Here is a 20,922-nt window from a genome sequence, read left to right on the forward strand (position 1 = left end):
GAGTCATTCTCAACTCGATGGCACTAACAACAACAACAACAATTCTCCTAAGCTGGAAGAGGATACATTTAGTTCTTTAAAGCCATCCACTTAGTGATATCGGTATTAAAGCAGCTCTGGGTAATGAGGATTCCACCCTATGCGCTAAGTCACCTAGGGTAGCAGGGTGTCTTGTGTTTCTCTGAGATGCAGTGCTTGGTGTGCTGGAAACATCCTGTAGAAATGCAAAGCTTGTTGAGACCAGGAGCTGTGCTGATCCACCGCTGTGTTCTCAACTCTTCCCTCTGTCCTAGTCCTGAAAATGCCACGGATCCTGGCCAGGCCTGTGGGGCTACGGCCAGACCATGCAAACATCACCTGTCCTCACTATTGGGGCTGTTAATTTACTTATTTTATGAGAGATGTTTGGTTTTTACTTTGTGTCTTTGGCTCTGAAATCACCATTCTCTGCCTCATTCTGCCTCTTATTTTCATAAAATTCTTTCCTAACCTGCAGCTTTCATAGAGTCAGCTCGCCCACGGACGTGGCCGTCTCTGTGAACTCTTTCTACCCCACTGTATCTCTCTCACAATTCCCTTGTTAATTTATATTTGATGGTGGAATGCTCACACACTTATTAGATTTTTTTTTCCCTCTTACAATGAGCGTGGACACCTGTCACCATCTTCTGCATTTTCGGATATAGTCTGGATCAGATCTCCTCAGGACTTTGTCCAGCTTTCTTTCCTGGGACCAATTTTTGCACACACCCCCCCCTCCTCTCCCGCCACGCATCCAAATGCCTCTGGACACACAGAGACACACACATGTGCACGTGCACGTCCGTGTCCTTCCCGCACTGAGTTCTCTGCATCTTCTTTCTCCACATTCTCTCACCTGATATGAGTGATACCAAGGCCGGGCAGATCACGGCTGGGATGACCGCTGTCCTACAGGGAGCGTGATCTCACCACCTTATCTCATTTTCTGATTTTATTGTAGTAATGTATACACAGAAGAAGAATATTTGCATCTTAATGAACAACAACAACAGTAGCATAGAGAGAGATCAGTTGGCCGCCTAGTGAACAGAAAGTCATGCACCTTAACCAAAGGTGGGTGACTCTAGTCCACAGCCCTCAGGCCTGTCTTTAATTGTTTTTGGTGAAACAGTCTTCTGGGTCATATAGACCTGCTCTGTCCCTTTGCTGTACAGAGGTAACTTGTGGTCGCTGTGAAGCTGAACACTGTGACACTGATGTGTCAAATGCAATAATGGTTACCCATGGTGGACAGTGTTTGGTGGAGCTCCCTGATTAAAACAAGCTTGGAAGCAGGAGTGGCATCCATTTCCATAATAGCTTGCCTCTGGAAACCTTTCGAACCTGGAGAAAGGGTGAAAATTATACAGGTGTCCAGGACTTTCATTCATAAGGTCGCTATGAGTCGCCTATGACTTGACAGCACTTAACAACAACAGCAATGATGTTAAGTGTGTAGTACACTAGCATTGCTTTTGTACACCGTGCTGCACACCCGTCACCACTACCCATTTCCAAAACCCACTCACCTTTATGCCATTACTGCACATCTCAGCACCCCACCCAGCCGTGCTGACCGCTGATGAACTTCATCTCTCAATAACTGCCTTGTCTGTATATTTTGTGTGAGATTGAACAGTATTTGCCCTTTCTTGATTACTTTATTTCAGTCATCATAAAGTTTCCACGTTTCATGATTATTGTAGCATGTGTCAGGACTTCATTTCTTTTTGTGCCCGAGTAATGTTGTATTGGACGCGTACATTACACTTTGTGTATGCAGCCTTCTAGTGATGGATTTTAACTTGTTTCTGCCCCCAGGTTATCATACGCAATGCTGCCAAAGACGATGGTGTACAAGCCCATACACTCTTAGTGGTCAAATTCACTTCAGACACACCCATTCCCTGCATAGTAGATCATCAGGTTGTCTGATTCAGCATGGCCAAGAGTAATTCATCTTCGCTCACTGATGCCTAGGATGTAGACTTTTTGGGTCACTATGAGTCATAGTTGATTTACTGACACCTAACAACAACAGAGAGACAGAGAGCTATTTTCAGGAGATAGTACATGTGCTTATGAGGAGCAAGCCCTAGGTCTGTAGGCCAGTCCTTGAAGGTCAGTCCTTGATAGAGATGTGTCTGAGGAGGCAGAGGTCAAGTCATCGGTAAAAAGGCTGCTGGCTCCAGAAGCCACCAGCAATGTCTGTGGTCACAGAGGTTGGCATTGCCAACGGTCATTTTTGGAAAATAGGGCTGTAGGTGGCTGGTTTTGGAAAATGAAGACTCCAAAGTCACCAAATATGGCAAGCCAATGGTTCAAGTTCGACACCTGACCTGGATGTAGATCTGACAAGCTCTATAGCCTATAAAGGCCATGTAGGTTACACTCCTGAAGAGATCTACCCTCATCAGATAAACTGTCAAGTTGGACCCCGCTCACAGCTGGCCCGCCACTGAATTTCAGAGGCTGTAAATTGGACAGGAGGAAATTGAACATCTTCCTCAAAGTCGCTGGTGGATAAGGCTAATCATATTATTATGCATCTTGTAATCCTGCCTTATTAACATCATAGAGGTTAGAATTTACCTGTAGAAGAGTTACCTTGTACTGATGGTCATAGTCATGTTGGGATGCATTATTAACCATCGAGGCCCATGGGTTTTAGCACCATTGTTTGAAATTAAAGCAAAGCTGGCAATCTCAGGATGGAAAATCCCACCGCCAGGGATCACGACAGATAACCAAGTCTGCTAAGTGCTGCTATCTCTTGAAAGTGGGACCCTGCAGGGTCAAGAAGGACCCATGGGTGAGCCAACCCTGCATTCCAGGAAGCTGTACGTAGGAGCAGTGAGGCATACTCCTGAGAGTGTCCCATGACCCTCACTGTCTTCCTAAGCACAGTTATGACACAGCTATGAATTTTTTATGACATCTTTGGAGGCATCTACTGTATCACAGGCTTCTATCTTGAAGTCTGACTTACAGACCTGGGCTTTGCCTCTATAAACACATGAGCTATTTCCTTGAAATAAGGAAAGTAGAGTTCAGATTCTATACACTTGGGAACTAAGCTACACATTGCAATGAAGTTGGAGGACTGTCCCCTCCACTTTTGGGCCCCACTGGCTCCATCGCCTTCAATTCTGAAAAAGGAAGCTCATTCTCATGGGGTTTTCCTGCCACTCAGGCAAGCAGGCCAAGCTCGCAGCCACCTCCTCCTGCACAGGCCAGCCCCAGGCCCTGAAGAAAGGCACCAGGTTCTTCTGCACTTTACTAGAGAATTTCTTCACCCACAGGTTCATCTTGCCTGTGTTGTCACTGGGCACAGCAGAGAGAGTCTGGTACTCAGCAAAGAGCTGGATGAAGGGCTCCCATCCGAAGGCTTCCTGGAGCTGGAAACGAGAGACAGAGAGAGGCGGCGTGAGCCATCTGGTCTACCAAAGCCAGTACCGCAAAGATGGGAACTATGGGAGAGAGACAGGGGCAGAGGGAGGCGTCCCAGTCGTCAAGCGACCCTCATTTATGCTCATAAGGACGGTACAGTGACAGCAGCCTCTCACCAGTCCGTCCTCTCATGCCTCACATCTGTCTCCTTGTTTCTACTCACCCTGCTGAGAAACACAGTCTCAGGCACTCACCCTCCTCGTACCCACAAATCCTGCACCTCTCAAGATCATTAGCAAACTAATAATGTCTGATACAAAATGACATACCTCATGATCTCACATTTAAGAAGATCAACCTCCAACTATAATCTCCTGAATATAATGACTGAGTGAACTAAGAAACCTTCCCATTTTCTGTATCTGACATCCTAGGGCCCCGTACACTGGAAATCTCAAGTATTCCCAGACACAGTAATTGCAGCCATCACCAAACAATGACTGTCTATAAGACTCTCCTTTGCTCTGTGGAACCCACCCAGTTTTTGGCTCAGAGGTCTTCTGACATTTCATTACTACAAACCTTTGATGTCAGCAGAGGTGTCCTACTAATCCTATCGTCCTACGCGGGGCAGTGGTTAATATGCTTGACTGCTACACCAAGTTTGAAGGTTGAAGTCTATCAGGAGGCACCACAGACTCAAGAACTGTAGATCTGAAAATCAGCCAGTAACAATCTTCTAGATCATAGTGGTTTACTCCACAACGATCAAGCACGTGGCACGGGAAGGACAGTGCTTTATTTCATTGTGTATGGATTCTCCAATAGCCAGGGGGCGATTTGTTATTGTTATGTGACTCATAGTGACCCTATACACAATAGCTGTGAACCCTGTCCTATCCTGAGCCAATCTCACTGTCTCTGACACACTTGCCCCCATTACCCCAGATACTGTTCTAATCCATGTCCTCTAAGGTCTTCCTGTCCTGTGCTGCCCCCCACCCTTCCAAGCATGATGTCCTTCTCCAGGTCCCTCCAGGAAATATGCCCAAAATATGTCAGATAAAGCTTCAAATCCCTTGCCTTCAAGGAGCAACTTGGTTTCACCCTCTCCAGGACAGACCTGTTTGTTCTCCTGGCAGTCCATGGAATGCTCAATACTCTTCTCCAGCACTATTATCCAAAAGCATAGATTCTTCTTCTGTCCCCTTTAGTCATTGTCCAGCTCTCTGATGGGTATCAAGTAATTGCAAAGATCATGGCCTAGATCAGGTGCACCTTAGTCTCTAGAATAACATCATTACTTTTTAGCACTCTGGAGAGAAGCCTCTGACAGCAGATTTTCCCAGTGAAATTCATCTTTTGATTTCCTCACTGCTGGTTTCTAGAGTGTTTATTGTGGAACTGAGCAAGCTGAAATTTTTAATAATCTCAATCTCCTCTCCATCTATCATCCCTGGTGACAATGTTTTGCATTGAGCTTCAATCCATATTGAAGACAGCAGACCTTGATCTTTTGCGACAAATGTTTTAAGTCTTCCTCAGTTTCATCAAGCAAGGTTGTGTCATCTGCATTAATGGAGGTTGTTGACAAGTCTTCCTCCAATGCTGATCACATTCCTCTTCATAAAGTCCAGCCTCCTCAATGATCTGTTTGCATATAGATTAAAAAGATATGGAGACGGGACACATCCTGACACACTCCTTTCCTGATTTTGAACTGTGCAGTGTTTTTTTTTCTCTGTTCTGATGATTGCTTCCTGGTCCAAGTACAGGTACCGTATGAGCACAATCAGATGTTCTGAGATTCCCATTCTTTTCAGTGTTCACCACAGTTTATTGTGATCCACACAGTCAAATGCCTTTGCATAATCAATGAAACACAGATAGACATTCTTCTGGTACTTTCTGCTTTCAGCCAAGATCCACCAGAGCTAAAAATGGACTTTCTTCATGAATTTGGGGTTCTTCTCCTTGATAGATTGTTATCATTTGGGGTTTAAATGGGGGGAATGGCAGTGTGAGAACCTTGTTAGGAGAAGTTATTCTCCTAAAACACCTCTGATAATGGGTTTCCCATCAATCTCAAACAAACTTGAAGTCATTGCTATTAGGTTGAAACAGACTCAGACCTGGCCGTCCAGTGGGTTTTTAGAGGCTCTAAATCGCAGAGGAAGATTGCCTGTTTTTCCCCCGTGGACCTAGTAGATCGGAACCACCCACCTTTGTGTTGGCAAAGTAACTCCCTATCCCCTAGGCCATCAGAGCCCCTGTTATCATTTTACATAAGGTAAAGTTTAATATAAGATGCACTGTGACTATCATTTCACTCATAAAAAGATGTGAAAAACAATAGGAAACCAAAGCACTGTCATTACTGGAATTCTCACTGAGGACAGAACACAGCAGTAAGTGCTGGCACTGTGACCCAATCTTAGGGAGCCTAACTAGGAGCCTGCGTTCTTAGTCTTGTGCGGTGTGAGTCAGTGTTGCTTTGTTCATATTTTCTATTTCCGTGTAACCACAAAGTCATGGAAAAGGGAGTGGAGAAATAGTCTTAAGTCCATCCTGGAAATGGGTCACCTGAGAGATACCTGGATGGTGAAGGAGTCAGATGCACCTGGGGACAGTGAGTGCTGCACAGACTTGGGCCCTGGAATTCTGCTTTCTGTCCAGTACCTGAAGGTATGTCTCCAGGGCTGTCCATACACTCCAGTCACTCAGAGGGGCTCCCTTTCTCAGGTGTGTCTTGATCCTCTTCTCCCGTTCTGGAGGCTTCAGCTCAGGGTGGGCCTGAGCCCTGGGGATGCCCAGGACTGTCTCGTGGACATAGACTGACCACAGGTTGCAGGTGGCCTCAGTGGTGTGTGGGGGAAACTCCCAGCCATGCCTCTGCTGGTTGTGGCCCAGCTCGTGGATGGGTCCCCACAGACCATTGCTCCTCATGCTTGCCTCACTGGTGAGCTCATGTGCCGACTCCACGTGGCACATGATGGGGTACCCAGAGTGCATCCAACCTGAAGGACAGGAGGAAGAAAGGAGATGCGTGAGACCCACCCAAACTCACCTTCACCCCTTCCCTTTGTATGACTTCCCTTATCCATCCTGGTGGCTAATGATTCCAGGATCTCCTTGATGTCTAGAAAATAAATGTGCTCCTTGAATTTGAACCAGGAGGACAGGAGGAACAGGTGATGGTTGAGGTCCATCCAAACCCATCTTTATTCCTTTCCCTTGTGTGACTTTCCAACTTCATATTGGTGGCCCAATAACTCCAGGACTTCCTTGTTGTCTAGAAGGTAGATGGATGTCTTGACTTGGACAGGAACTTACTATCCTTAGTCTTCTCCCAGGCTTTCTAGCCTTTCTCCACTCAAGTTATGGCTTCTTCTCACTTTAGCCCTGAGCAATCTGGATAGTTCATAGACTTACTTGTTATAATCTAATGTTTCATTGTCTTGTAAACTTCTTTTCCATGTGAGTTTGCAACATGGTGTCCTGAGTTTGCATTTGAAACTCCTTTAGGCCTAGAGGATATCATTCTGACAGCCCCCAGGCAAACCATTGTTGTCTAGATTTATACTCTGTGACAGTGATGGTGTAGCCAACATTACTATTTTACACAGAGAACTGATGTCCAGGGAATATGCGTATTCTCCATGCGGAATTAAGATCGTGTTCTCTCTTATTAGGCTTTCTTGAATGGGCTGGAACTCCTAACAATCCTATGAAGAACATGCACAGACCCTGCCAGGTCCTGCACGACCCTCACAATCTCTGTGTGCCCACTGCTGCAGACCTTGTGCTGCTCAATCCGCCTCATAGAAGGTCTTCTTCTACTTTGCTAATTATTTTCTAAACATTATGACCGGCCTCTTCTGACGATATTCCCAAAGGATATGAGGTAAAGTCGCATCCTGTTTGCTTTGAAGAAACACTCTGACTTTATGTCTTTCAAGACAGATTTGTTTGTTCTTTTGGAAATCGATGGTATAGTCAATATTTTTCACCAACTCTACAACTGAAAGGCATCAATTATTTTTATCTTCCTTATTCATTGTCAAACTTTCACATTTATGTTGTAAAAAAACAACTGAACCCATGGCTTGGGTCAGATTCACCTTAGTTTTCAAACTTACATCCTTGCATTTAGCACTTTTAAAAGATCCTTAGCAACAGAATTGCCCACTACAGCACGTCTTTTGATTTCTTGACTGCAGCTTCTGTAGGTATCAATTGTGGATATAAGTAAAATGAAATAATAGACAACTTGAATTTTCTTTTACCTCATTTATCACGATGTTGGCTATTGGTCGAATGGCGAGAATTTTTATTTTATGTTGATGTATAATCATACTGAAGGTATATAAACTTTGATTTTTATAAACTTTTTTCTTCAGTAAGTGCTTCAAGTCCTCTTTACTTTGATCAAGATGGTGCCATTAATCTAATTACTAATGAGGCTTCCTCCAATCCTGATGCCATATTCTTCTTCATACAGTCCAAGTTCTCAAATTATCTGCTAATCATGCAAATTGAATAGGTATGGTAAAAAGATGTAACCCCAGCGCAGACCTTTCCTGATATGAAGCCATGCTGTTGACCTTGGCCTATTCAATTCTCACTTCCTGGTCCATGTTCAGGTTCCACATGAGCAGAATTAAGTGCTGTAGAAACCCCATTCCTCTCAATGTTATTCACTTTATTATTGTGCATACAGTCGAATGTCTTTACAGCCAATAAAATACAAGTAGACATGTTCCTGCTATTTTCTTCTTTGTTGCCTTCTCTGCCTTATGTTTGAAGGAACTCCTTCATTTTCCTCCTCTTGAAGTACCCCCACTGCCGTCTGTGAGCCACTGGTACTGTGTTTTAATTTTAGTTTAGTGTCCCACTGAATTTCCTCTTGCAGGTTTCTCACGTACGAGCATCGTGTCATACCTCGCAAAGCCAGGCCTGTTCTGATTTTCCCGCTATTTTCTCATGACATTATATTTTACTCCAGTTGGGCATTCAAAATAAGAAATGGGCGGTTTCCTCAGGCACCCACCTGCTGAGATTTGCACGTCAGCAACAATCCTCTCAGGGCGGTGGAAGGGGAAGGGCTGGGCTCCCAGCCTGGCCACAGCGGCCATCATCTCATCCCAGAGGTGCAGCACAGGCTTGGGGTCCTCCAGGCAGTGGAGGCTCTTGGTGGGCACGGTCAGGATGATGTTGCTTGTCACCAGCTCCCCCCAGGGAGCCGGACTTTGCTGGATGCACCTCCTCCACTCCTCCTGTGATGTTTGACCTGGAGTAAGTACCACGGACATGTGACATTACTGCTGTGAAGTGAGTGAGTCATGACACCTTTCTCTCTGCCATCTCATGACCTGGATGCTTGCCATGTCCCTGGATGCAGAACACCCCAATTCATGGTCCTTTGGTTTCTGTATCCATGCACACAGCGCATCCTGTATCCAGGATATAAACTGCTTTCTATCCATAGATGCAAGGGTGTTTCTTACGGCTGGAAGTAGGCTATCCCATATCCATGGATGTATGGAATTATGTATCCACGGACTCAGTATATCCTGTATGCATGGATGCAAAGAGTGTTATTTCTCTAGATAAAGGGCATTCTATACCGTACGTGAATAGAGAATATGCATGAAATCATGATGTCCTATACCCATGGACACAAGAGCGCACGTATCACACCCTGGAGAGAAGGCATATAGATAAATGCAGAGTGTTCTGTAAACAGGGACACGGGGAATACAACATCCACGGATGCATTGTATACTATATTCATGAACACAGACTATCTCATATCCATGGACCTGGGAGCTCCTTATCTCTGGATACAGGGCGTTGTGCTCTTAATGCAGAACGTTCTATATCCCTGGACACTGCCTGTCCCATCACCCTAGACAGGGGACCTGCATCTCTGTCCTAGCAGGTCTCCTCCTTCACTCACCTTGACCCCACTTTTCCTCTACAGCCAGCTCCCTGGCTCCCCTGATGCCTCAGCTCAGTCCTGGTCCCCACTCACCCAATCTGTAATAGGGGGCTGGCACAGCTTTCCTGAAGGTGATGGGCACTGGGCCCAGAGAGCTGCCCTTGGGCACAATGACGTAGATCAGGCCACCCCACAGGCAGGGCACTGAGAGCTCAGTCCGGTCCGCATGGCACAGGTGGGTCACCATGGGGGCTCGGCACAGCTTGCTGGCATGGCTCAGGTCATCGGTGTGGCAGCCTACCTGCACCTGCAGAGGGACACACCTGAGTCAGAAGACCGGGCCCTGGAGGATTGCCCTGGTACGATGTGTGGATGGGGAGCCATGCACTCTGCTTTCTCTTTCTGTGGGTGACGAGTAGAGGCCTGCAGGTGTTGGCGCTCCAGGTCTGCATCACCTTCCTCAGCTCCCACACAGCCCTCCAGGAGATCTCTATCTTGTGAGGGCCCAGGTGTGACAGGTGTGTCCTGCATTGGCCCTGGCATTGGACCTGCATCTTTGGTGGCTCCCAGTGGGAGTGAGCCAAGGGCCTCATCCACATTGGACAGAGGAGGCCAGGCAGAGCTGTGCTGCTTGACCTGAGAGGTGGAGGGCGGGTGCGTCTGCCCCTCTCTATGGTCTCCTTCCTGGCTGCCTGGCTGACTCCTGGCCCGCTGGCCCTGGGGTTGTCTTAGGTTCAGTGCAGCCGATCTGGGAAGGGCGCTGAGCAAGCAAGCCTGTCAGTGCGGCAGGCACTGGGCATGAGAACAAGCAGGAAGAGACTCAATCTCAAGGGCTGCGGGTGGGGTGCTGAGAAAAGAGGGGACTCAGGAAGATGCCTGGGGGTGCTGAGGGCAGGATGAGTGCAGGTGTTGTCCCTTCACCTTTGGAGGCTCACTGCACCCTCATGGTTGGGAAAGGCCTTCAGACACAGAAATGAGGGGCTGAGGTTTGATCCTGGTGTGATCTGACATGAGGGGCTCTGGGACCCTGACTCTTCAGGACACTCTGTGAAATGGGCAGCAGAACCCACTCGTGCACTCTGGGAGGGTCCAGGGGAACAAACAGAGTCTGCGCAGTGCTGACGGAAGATGGGCAGTGGGAGTCCTGAGAGGAACCTGAGAAGGACCCCCCCAAAAAAACAGAGCAAAGACCTGCGAAGCCTCGAGGACACTTCACAAGGTCACCGAGAGGCAGGGTTCGCTCCATGCAGTGGTTTTTGGGACCCCAGACAGCAAACTACATGAAGGCAGGATGTGGGTGGGAGGCTGTAGCTCTGAGGACCTGGGCTCACTCCAGCCTTACCTTCAGGCCATCAGAGACCACGGCTTCTGACAGAGAAACTTCCAAGTTCATTCCCTCCGGGAGGTAGAGCCCCGTGCTCACCCAGATGTCACTGCTGCCTGTAAGGGCCGAGGGGAGGGTTGACCCACTGTGAGTGACTGTCCCTCTCCTGCTCCACGACCAGCAGCCCCTCCTGGTGCCCTGACTCATTCTCCACATCACAGTCACCTCCAGGGCTCTGTCCTGCTGAGTCCCCTCTGCCCACACGGCCCGCCTGCTCCTCCTCACACGCACCTGGGTTGGTCCCGTCGATCTGCACTGTGATGGGGTCCAGGCTGGGTGGGAAGCTGGATGTTATAAAGCCCTGAATCATCTGGGAGCAGTCGGTGCCCGAGTGGACCAGCTCTGTGCCCAGGCAGAGCAGCCTGGCCTCTCGGGAGTCACTGGCCACAGGGTTGTCCCAGCTCACAGCAGGGAAGCCAACCTGTTGTAATGTCTTTATGACCATCTGTTTGAGAAAGGTGTAGACAGAGGCATAGGCAGGGACTCCCTTAGCTTGGATCTGCAGGAAGGCTGCCCCGTCCACACCCAGCCTGGCCAGCCAGCTCTTCTCCATGCTCAAGTCCTCCTGAAAGGTGGCCAGGGCCCTGCGGAAGTGGTAGTTCAACATCTTGGGCGTGGGCACAGGAAAACGGCCAGCACTGAGGGTCCGGGCCAGGATGCTGAGACCGAAGGGGTTGACGATGCGGTTCCCAGGGAAGCTGGCCAGAGGGGAGCAGCCTGGGTTCTCGGAGGCCCACCACCAGGCATGGCCTCCAATCAGCAGCCCCCCACCCTCGGCCACAAATTCCTGGAGTTCTCGGGCCTCCTTGGCACTGTAGGCTGTACAGCAGTAGACACGCAGGCCACTGGTCAACTGAGACTCCAGACTGCAGGTCAGTCCATGCACAGACAGCAGGGGACAAAGTTTCTTCAGACTTGTGTTCACTCCAACTTTGCCCGGTTGGTCCCTGGCCAGCCAGCGCACAGCATTGAGTAAGAAGGGCTTCAACTGGGGCGCACACAGCAAGGCCTCGTGAGAAGCCAGCACCACGCGGCCACGGCCATAGCGGGCAGCGGCCAGGAAGCAGCCGAGGTTGGCGTCCAGCCCCAGAGGAAAGGCCAGGGCTCCATGCACCAGCAGCTGGGAGGGGATCCCCCCGGTTTCTATGTCCAGCTCTGAGACTCCTTCCAGGAGCTTCTGCTGATCCTGGCTGACGTCCTCCCCACACCTGTAGAGACAGAGGAAAGGGGAAGAGGGTGGTCAGCTGGTTTGGGAAAGGTGTCATTGACCAGTGGTGTCTTCGTGAGGTAGGAAGAGTGCTTCTTTAACGTTATCCTCTCATTCCTCCATGACATCTTGGACTTGAGTTTGGGATAATGCATTTTATGAAGTCTGAGTTTTTATCACCACTCTTTTGTTCGTTTTGTGTGTTTGGTGACTTGGGTGTTTCTGTGATGCCAGAAGCTAGTCAACTGCCCTATCAAACACCAGCAAGGTCACCGCAGTGGACAGGTTACAGCGATGCTTCCAGTCTACTGTGTGGTAGGAAGAAGGGTTGGTGATCTACTTGAACGTCCTCCTTCCTCACCATTGCCTCGTGGTCATAAGTTGTTTCAAGAAATTCTTCAGAGTCAGCCTATTCTTGTTTGATACAGTGACATTGCATACTCATTCCATCTTCTTTTGATGTTTTCTGGATCATTTAATACTCTGCCAAAAGCATCCTTAAGTATTGCAACTCAAGGCATGAAGTTGTTCTTCAGTTCTTTCAGCTTAAGAAATGCCAAGCAGTGAGCTCTGGTGACCTAGTGGCAAGAAGCTGCACTGCAATCCCAGGGGTGCATGGTTAGAATCCACCAGATACTCTGCTGGAGAAGGAGAGACAATCTCCTCCTGTACCAGTCAGATCTGATTTGAGAGTACACACACACACACACAAAAGAATTAAAAAAAAAAGAAATGCCAAGCAAGTTCATCCCTTTTGATTTTTCTGACTCCAGCTCTTCTCATATTTCATTATAATCTTTTGCTCTATCTTCTCGAGCTGCCCTTTGAAATCTTCTGTTCAGCTCCTTAATGTCCTGAGTTCTCCCCTTTGCTTTGGGTTCTTGGTGCTCTAGTGAACTTTCCAGAGTCTTTTGTGACATTTTATCTTGGTCTTTTGTCATCTTTGTAATGACCTTCTACATTCTTACGGATTATACTCTTAAGATCCTCTCACAGCTTGTCTGGTCTTCACTCATTAGTGTTCAGGGCCTCATGCCTCCTGACATGGTTTTGAAATTCAAGTGGGATAGATGTAAAGTCAAACTTTTATTCTTGAGGATTTGATCTAATTTTTCTTTAGCTTCAGTTTGAGCTGGCCTAGTTTTCACAGCTGCTGTTGAGCACCTCCAGTGTTTCTTTCCACAGATATAATTACTCTGATTCCTGGATAGACCACCAGGTGAAGTCCATGTGTATAGTTTTAGTCACCATTGTGTTTCTTACATAAATATATTTTCAATGAAGTAATTATTGATTGTACGAAATTCTATCATTCTATTTCCAGCCTCATTTCTATCACCAAATCCATGTTTTCCAACTACTGATTCTTCTTCTCTGTTCCCAACTTTTGCATTCCAGCCACCTATTATTATTCATGCATCTTGGTTGCATGTTAGATTGATTTCTGACTGAATTAGTAGAAATCATCTATATCTTCCTCTTCAGCTCTGAATGTTGGTACATATAGTTGAATGATAGTGGTATTAACAGGTGTTCCTTTTATGCTTATAGCTATTATCCTGTCACTCACAGATTTATTTAGGGATAGATCTAGAAATGGTCTTTTTAATTATGAAGGTGACATCATTTTTCCTTACCTTATCATTTCAAGCATAGCAGGTCATGTGATTGTCTGATTAAAAATGTCCCGTGCCATGTGGTACTACAAATTGATTTTGTAAAATGGATTTCCTAGCTAAATAATTTTGTCTTTTATAACATGCCTTTCATCAGGATTGGAGGAAGACTCATTAACAGTCTATGATAAGCAGATGACACAACCTTGCTTGCTGAAACTGAAGATGACCTGAAGCACTTGCTGCAAAAGGTCAAGGACAGCAGTCTTCAATATGGATTGAAGCTCAGCGTCAAGAAGACAAAGATTCTCACCACTGGGCCAATTGCCCATATTTAAATGGAGAAGAGATTGAGGTTGTTAACAATTACAATCAACACTCTTAACACCAGCAGTCAGGAAATCAAGAGATGAATTGCATTGGGAAAATGTGCTGTCATGGGCCTCTCCAGAGTGCTGAAGAGCAACGATGTCAGTCTAGATACGATGGTGCACCTAATCCAGGCTATAATCTTCTCAGTTACTTGTTATGCTTCAGAGAGTTGGACAATGACTAGAGTTGACCGAGGAAGAATAGATGCCTTTGAGCTGTGGTGCTGGAGAAGGGTCTTGAACATACCATGGACTGCCAAGAAAACAAATAGGTCTGTTTTGGAGAGGGTGAAGCCAAATCTTTCTTTGGAGGCTAGGATTTTGAAGCTCTGCCTAACTTACTTTGGGCCCTTGGCCAGGAGAGATTGGTCCTTGCAGAAGGACATCATGCTCGCAAGAGTGGATGGACAGTGCAGTAAAGGGAAAGTCTGGATGAGATGGATTGATACAGTAGTAACTAGGGCAATGGGCTTGGTGTGTCAGAGTTGGTGAGAATGGCTCAGGACAGGGAAGGGTTCGGAGCTGCTGTCCCTGTGCATCCCAAGTGACTCAACGGCATATCAAAACAACACATGCTATGTCTGGAAGCAGGGCGACATCCACTTCCTAAACAACATGCCTCCAGAAAGCCTATGAACTTCGATAAATGTCCATAGTTGTAGAGGGGCTTCAGGCCTTTTGTTCATAGGGTTACAATGAGTCGTGCTTGATTTGAAGGTGATCAACAACAACAACAACAACATGCCTTTCATAATATAGCTATCCCGATGATGTGAATGTGGTGAATAACACCTTTTGGGTTGGAATATGCAGACTAAAGAGGAGATTGGTCAGTCTTGCCACCCTTCCAGGTTTAAGTAGTGCAAGTTTAGATAGAAACAGCAAAGAAGAATCAGAATCCAGCATGTATCTATTTGGACCAGACAGTCCTGTGCACCTCAGACTAAGACCCAGACCAGAGCAGTAGGAGCAGCAGAGAAGCAGACACCAACACATAGTCAAAACTAAACTAACATTCTCTCTCTCTCTCTCTCTCTCTCTCTCTCTCTCTCTCCCTCCCTCCCTCCCTCCCTCCCTCCCCCTCTCCCCCCTCCACAGGAATGAATAATTCCTTGACACATGCAGACAGAAACAGATCAAAGGACAAGGGGAAACAACATAATTGGCAAGATTAAGGGATCTTTCAGAAAAGCAGAGTCAACAAAAGAGAGGAAGCCTCTGAAGGAACTGCAGATGACTCTGTATGACACAGTGAAGACCGCATGGCATTAAACAAGGCAGAGCCCATGAGGATGGATGGCACAGAAAACGCTAAGTTTCAGGTCTGTTATTCATAGGGTATCTTTGAATCCTAGTTACTTGACCACAACTAACAACAAGAGCACTTTGTAACACTGACCTAAAGGCCAGAGGACGAAGGGAAAGGGCCTCTGAGCAACCTGAGTAGCTGTGCTAACTGAAGAACTGTATCTCGTTTTCAACTGGAAACCTAACTTATTAATTTCCAAAGTAAACCTCTGTAGTCATGAATTTAGCTGTGAGCTCGGTGTGGCCATTGCAATGGGCTGGTGAACCCAGTAGTAGAACAATGCACAGTAGAACCTGGGAGGGACAGTTGATACTCAGATTGACAGTAGTTGAGGAACACTAGGTCAGATTGACAGTAGTTGAGGAACACTAGGTCAGATTGACAGTAGTTGAGGAACACTAGGTCATGGGAAGCAGTTTTGAGCTTTGGATGAGGTGAATTGGAACTGGTTCCTCTTGGGAAACGAGCAGAGGTAAGACTCAGTTACCTCATACAAGCACCATTGTTTTTACAAGGTTTCACCTTGAGATTAGTGGGCCTTGTGCTGGGGACTGGGCTCAGTACATAGATTTCCTTAGAGAATAGGTCCAGATGATTCTTTCTAGTCTGTGTTAGGCTGCCTGAGCTGGAATCTCCAAGACTCAGCACCCTTGGTACTAATTGTCAGGCCCAAACACAGGGTCCCTAGTGACCTATGCTGCCCCATGGACCTGTCAGGCCACCATGAGAACAAGGAGTCAACAACTGCTAGAGATCTGGGAACTGCAGCTCAACCTGAACAGAGCATCTCAGGGAACATCCACCAGGTGATGCCCACCCCCCAGTCTTCTCTGGGTGGTACTTGAGACAAAAGCCCTGTCTCTGGCATGGCCACAGCTCGGGGTTTGTATCACAAGTGTTGTTGGAAGCCACCAAAGGTCAGTGATCATGAGGCTTCCTGTAGGGAAGGTGATGGCTCGAAGAGTGGGAAAGTAAAGTGACAGGACACACTTGCAGGGCAACAGGTCTCATGGGTGATCCAGTGACCTCGTGTAATCCACACCAGAGAGTGTGAGGGAAGTAGCTAATCCAGGCTCTGCGGTTCACAGTGCAGAGCTCAGCCCCTTCCTGCTCGATGCAGTGAGGGGCTCGATGCTGTGAGGGACAGGCCATCAATGTGGTTCACTTACAGACAGGGCTTTCTGAAAAGACTCTGTCTTCCCACATAAACACACATGAAACTGTGCAATTCCTTCACAAATATGACAGGAAAGACTCCCTTCTCCTTCCTATCCTCGTATTTTTCTATTGCTTTAGGGTTCTAAAAAAGCAGAGAAAGAATATGAAAATGTTTGCTTTCAAGTTATAATTATAAAAAAATATAAGATGATCAGATGTTTAGAAATGAAAACAGGCACTCATCAGTAAAAACCTACTATAAGAGAAAGACCAGTCACAGTATCACGTCTTCTTTTTATGGTAGACATTGCTAATTATACATGGTGACGCAACAATTTAAGTGCTTGCCTGCTAACCTGTAGCTCATGGTTTAGACTCATCAGTTCTGTGGAGGTAAAAAGACGAGGCAGGCGGCTCCCGTCAGGATTTACAGCCTCGGAAATCCCTGGGAGAAGTGGTGTCTTATCCCATAGCAGCAATAAGAGTTGAAATGGTGCCATTAGCAGCAAATAGAGAGATACTGTTTTAAGAAATGTGGCATCATATTGAATATAAAGCTTATTAGAACTTAATTTTGTTTGTGGTTTAATGAGTATTTTCTCCTTTGTTTAATTAGTATGTGTGTACATGATTTTTAATGCCAATCTAATCAACTATTCTATGAACAGCAAAATACAGCAGTGTACATGATTTTTAATGCCAATCTAATCAACTATTCTATGAACAGCAAAATACAGCATCCTTTAAATACCCACTGTCCTACTGTAACTTGGATTTTTTCAGTGCTTCAGTATGCATTTAAAATGCTTTTGAAATTTTTTGTTACTGAAAGTTTGCCTCGTGGATCAACATCTCCAACTGGTTTTTCTTCCCTCTCCTCACAGCTCTTGCTGCAACAGGCTCCCAAGTAAGCCCACCCTGCAAGGGGGATGGGGAAACTCTGCACAGGTGTCCATCCACTGATCCTTGGCAAAGAGACAGGCACAAACACACAATCACACAGGGACCAAGGTATTCCAGGGAAACAAATGCCATGAACTCAAAGTGTATAAATAAGGCATGAAACTCACAAACGCTATTCGATAAGTACACTGAGTCCTTGTCGTTATGATCTGGTACCATCTCGTCAGTCCCTACTCACAGGAACCTTACACAGAGCAGAAGAAACCAGTGACGTTATCAGAATTCATCTGTGTGACCCTCACAGGAGACATCACTCCGATATGACTTCTGTTTAGAACATGCTGCTACTCTCTTTTTTTATGGACCCTCAATTTTACAAATATGAAGTCCTTCTCCAGGGACTGACCTTTCCCTATAATGTCCCCAACGCACTTGAGAGGAACTCTCATCACCCCTGCTTCTAGGAAACATTCAGTATTACTTTGTCAAAAGACTTGTGTGTTTTCCTGTCATTGTTCAGTATTCTTTGTCAACATCATAATTCAAAGGCATCAATTATTGTTTGCCCTTCTTTATTCACTGTCCGAGTTCCACATTCACATGTAGTCATTAAACCATGGCTTGGATGAGGCACACCTTGACCTTCAAAGTAGTAACAGCTTTTGAACACTATAAGGGGCTCATTTGCATGGAAAGTGACAACTTCAATTTATGCCTTTTCATTTTGGTGTTGGTAGGGAATGTTTAACATCCCAAAGATTGTCCACAGAAAACATAGCCAGAATGCTACTTAGAGTCAGGGTGGCAAGACTTCAACCCACTGCCTGTGGACATGTCGTCAGGGAAGCGCAAGAGTTAGAGCAGGACATCGGGGTTGGTCAAGTCGAGGGCCAGTGAAGACGAGGTAAACCCTCATTGGTGTGGACTGGCACCCTAGCCACAGCGATGGACACAAAGCCCAGTCACCACGAAGATGGCCCAGGACGGGCAGCGTGTTTGCTCTGTCCTCCTCTGACCTGGAGTTGACTCACTGGCAGCTCAACAACAATATGGTGCAGACACCAGGCTCTGGGAGAGGCAGTGGGGAGCAGGACACGTCTGTGGACCTGAATCTGTGATCTCTATGAACTTAGAGAAACAATGATAGCTACAGAGCAGGGTCTGGGTCTTTTGTTCATAGGGTTGCTATGAGTCGTGCTCAACTTGACAGCAATCAACAACAACAACAACAACAACTGACCTGAAGTTTGCTGTGGCCGTAGGAGAGGCCTGGGGTGAGACAGGGCCTCTTGCATGCCAGTGCTTCTGAATGATGCTGGCTTAGCCTGGGCCGATTCCAACACTGAAGTGGAAACCCTTGTGTTCATATGGACGCTCGCTCCGTGGGGAGAGGACACATCTACTTTAACACCAATCCCAATTCCCATGAGGGGCACACCACTCACCTGACTTGAAGTGGGATTTCAGGTACTTCCTTAGAGACTACAAAGCACTGTTTGTCCCCATAGGTGTCAGTGAAGTACACTCCGGCCACACTGGTCACCTGGTTCCCAGGGAACTCAGACAGCACCTTGTCACGGCCATGCTGGCTGGCCCAGTGCCAGGCTTGGCCCCCGATGAGCAGGCCCCCTCCACGCTTCACAAACTGGACCAGCTGCTCCGCCATGGTGCCGTGGTAGGCACTGATGCAGTAAGCCCCCAAGGGCTCTCTTGGTTGCTCCTCAACCTGGGCGTGGAGCCCAGATTCCTGAAGGATGCTGAGTAGGGGCCCCAGGGACGGATGCACACCAACAGGAGTCCCAGGGGTGAGGCAGAGCCAGCGCACGGCGTTGACAAGGAATGCAGCAAACCCAGCATCCGTCAGGTAGCCCTCGTGGGCCACCACCACCAGGCGGCCATGGCCATAGGAGGAGGCAGCGATGAGGACCTGGCCCTTGTCGTTGACCATCACTGGGAAGGCAGAGTCTCCAACCAGAAGCAGTTCGCAGGGGACCGCATCTTCAGGGACATGCCAGCTTGTCACCCCGTTCATGAGGGCCTTGAAGGCAGAAGTTGGAGTCTCCATGGTTGTTGGCTTCTGCAGAGACACTGTCATTGGGGCAGACACAAATGAGGGACCATTTATAGGTGTTTCTTCAGAAAGTCCTCATCTGGTACCAGGTTCACAGCAGATAAGATTCCTATTTCCAAGAATCTGACATTTCTGAGAAATGACATATGTAACCCAGCAGATAAGAGGATAAGGACACTCACCCCTAAGTCATTACTATGTGGAAATCAAGTACATGTCAGACAGGAGGAAGTGCTCAAGGTTGAGTCATAAAGCCTTGCTGAGCAGAATGTATCAAGATGTGCCCTCGATGCTGGGAAGAATGGCAAGGAGTGGTTCTGTGTAGCCCAGGAGATCAGAAGGCAGTTGTTGAAGATAGGCAGCGTGGATGGAAGGGAACTGGAGTACACGGTGCTGGGACAAGCCTGAGTAGAGCCAAGTTCTAGGGTCCTGGTCAGTTAGGCTGAGGGATAGGAAAGGACACTATTCCAGAGACTAGAGAGTATGGCTCCCAGCATGTCCTCTGGGCTGTCCCCATTCCCCAAGCCAGAGCAGCACCCTGACTTCTGCTTCCATAGACAGTGTTGAGCTGGCCTCTCTAGTCCCTTCCAGAGAATTCCCAGAAAAACCTCTGGTCTTTGTTTTCCCAACTGTAGTGTCCACTTCTCCATCTGAGGAAAGATTTGTGATTGTCAGGAGGTCTGCGTGGTCAGCCAGGGTCTGGCATAATGAGGGCTGAGGTGACACAGCTTCTATTCCTTCACTGTCTTGCTGGTGACCTCACGTTCCAGTCTTGCAGATGGGGTGAAGGAAGGCAGCTCCTTTTTCCATGGCTCAGTTGTGGGGTTCTCCCTGTGCATTCTGGGTCTGAGTAGATGGGCTTGGGCAGCCAGGACAGCTTCACCAAGTGGACAGAAACTCTTGTTCTCAAAGGAACAGCCAGGAATTTGAGAAGAATCTATTTCCCCAATAGTTTACAACCCAGTCACAAGCCCCTTCTACGTCTCCTTCTCTCTCCCTCAGGTTCTCCACTTCCTCCCTAATCTTGTGACCTGATATTCCTACACATCTCAGGCAGGGACCAGATGGGGGCAAGTAGCAGTAGCGGAAAAGCAGAGAAGAGCACGAGATGGAGTTGAATTGGGAACGCCATCCCACAGCCGAGTCAGATCATGGGCCTGCCCCCAAGCTTGCTGAAGGATGGGCATAGACACGCCATTGGCGGACTAAGAGAGCCGTGTGTGCTGACTGAAAGCCCAGAGGATGAGGGTCAAAGGGTGTGTGAGCCGACCTGAGAAGCTGTGCTGACTGAAGGCATTGACATGATTTCCAACTTGAATAGTCGCCTGTTAACTTTTCTTTTGAGCCCCCAGATGATGAGTGTTGCCTGCACCTCTGTGGGGCCGTTATAATGCATTAGAGGACTCAGTGGAGAACGGTGAGAGGCCCGGAAGGGGTGGCTGCTATTCAGAGTGACAGAAGGCAGTACAGGCAGCTCAGGATCCCGTTTTCTCTCGTGTGAATCAGTTTTGTACTTTGGATGTGGCTGATGGTGCGCTGCCAAGGCTTTAT

General features: G+C 47.4%; 1 protein-coding gene across 1 annotated transcript; it reads right to left on the minus strand.

Annotated features, from left to right (window-relative positions):
• Positions 1-3,164: 3,164 nt before the first annotated feature.
• FAM115C (family with sequence similarity 115, member C) lies at positions 3,165-19,365 on the minus strand. Its single transcript, XM_006887260.1, has 7 exons — positions 18,746-19,365; positions 10,968-11,944; positions 10,695-10,792; positions 9,446-9,659; positions 8,462-8,701; positions 6,091-6,428; positions 3,165-3,419 (listed from the first exon to the last, which is right to left on the minus strand). The coding sequence occupies exons 1-7, from the start codon at positions 19,363-19,365 to the stop codon at positions 3,165-3,167; spliced, it is 2,742 nt and encodes a 913-aa protein (XP_006887322.1).
• Between the last annotated feature and the right edge of the window lie 1,557 nt (positions 19,366-20,922).

This window comes from Elephantulus edwardii, unplaced genomic scaffold (assembly GCF_000299155.1).
Source record: "Elephantulus edwardii isolate Elephantulus edwardi_28Jun2011 unplaced genomic scaffold, EleEdw1.0 scaffold00055, whole genome shotgun sequence".
Lineage (NCBI taxonomy): Eukaryota > Metazoa > Chordata > Mammalia > Macroscelidea > Macroscelididae > Elephantulus > Elephantulus edwardii.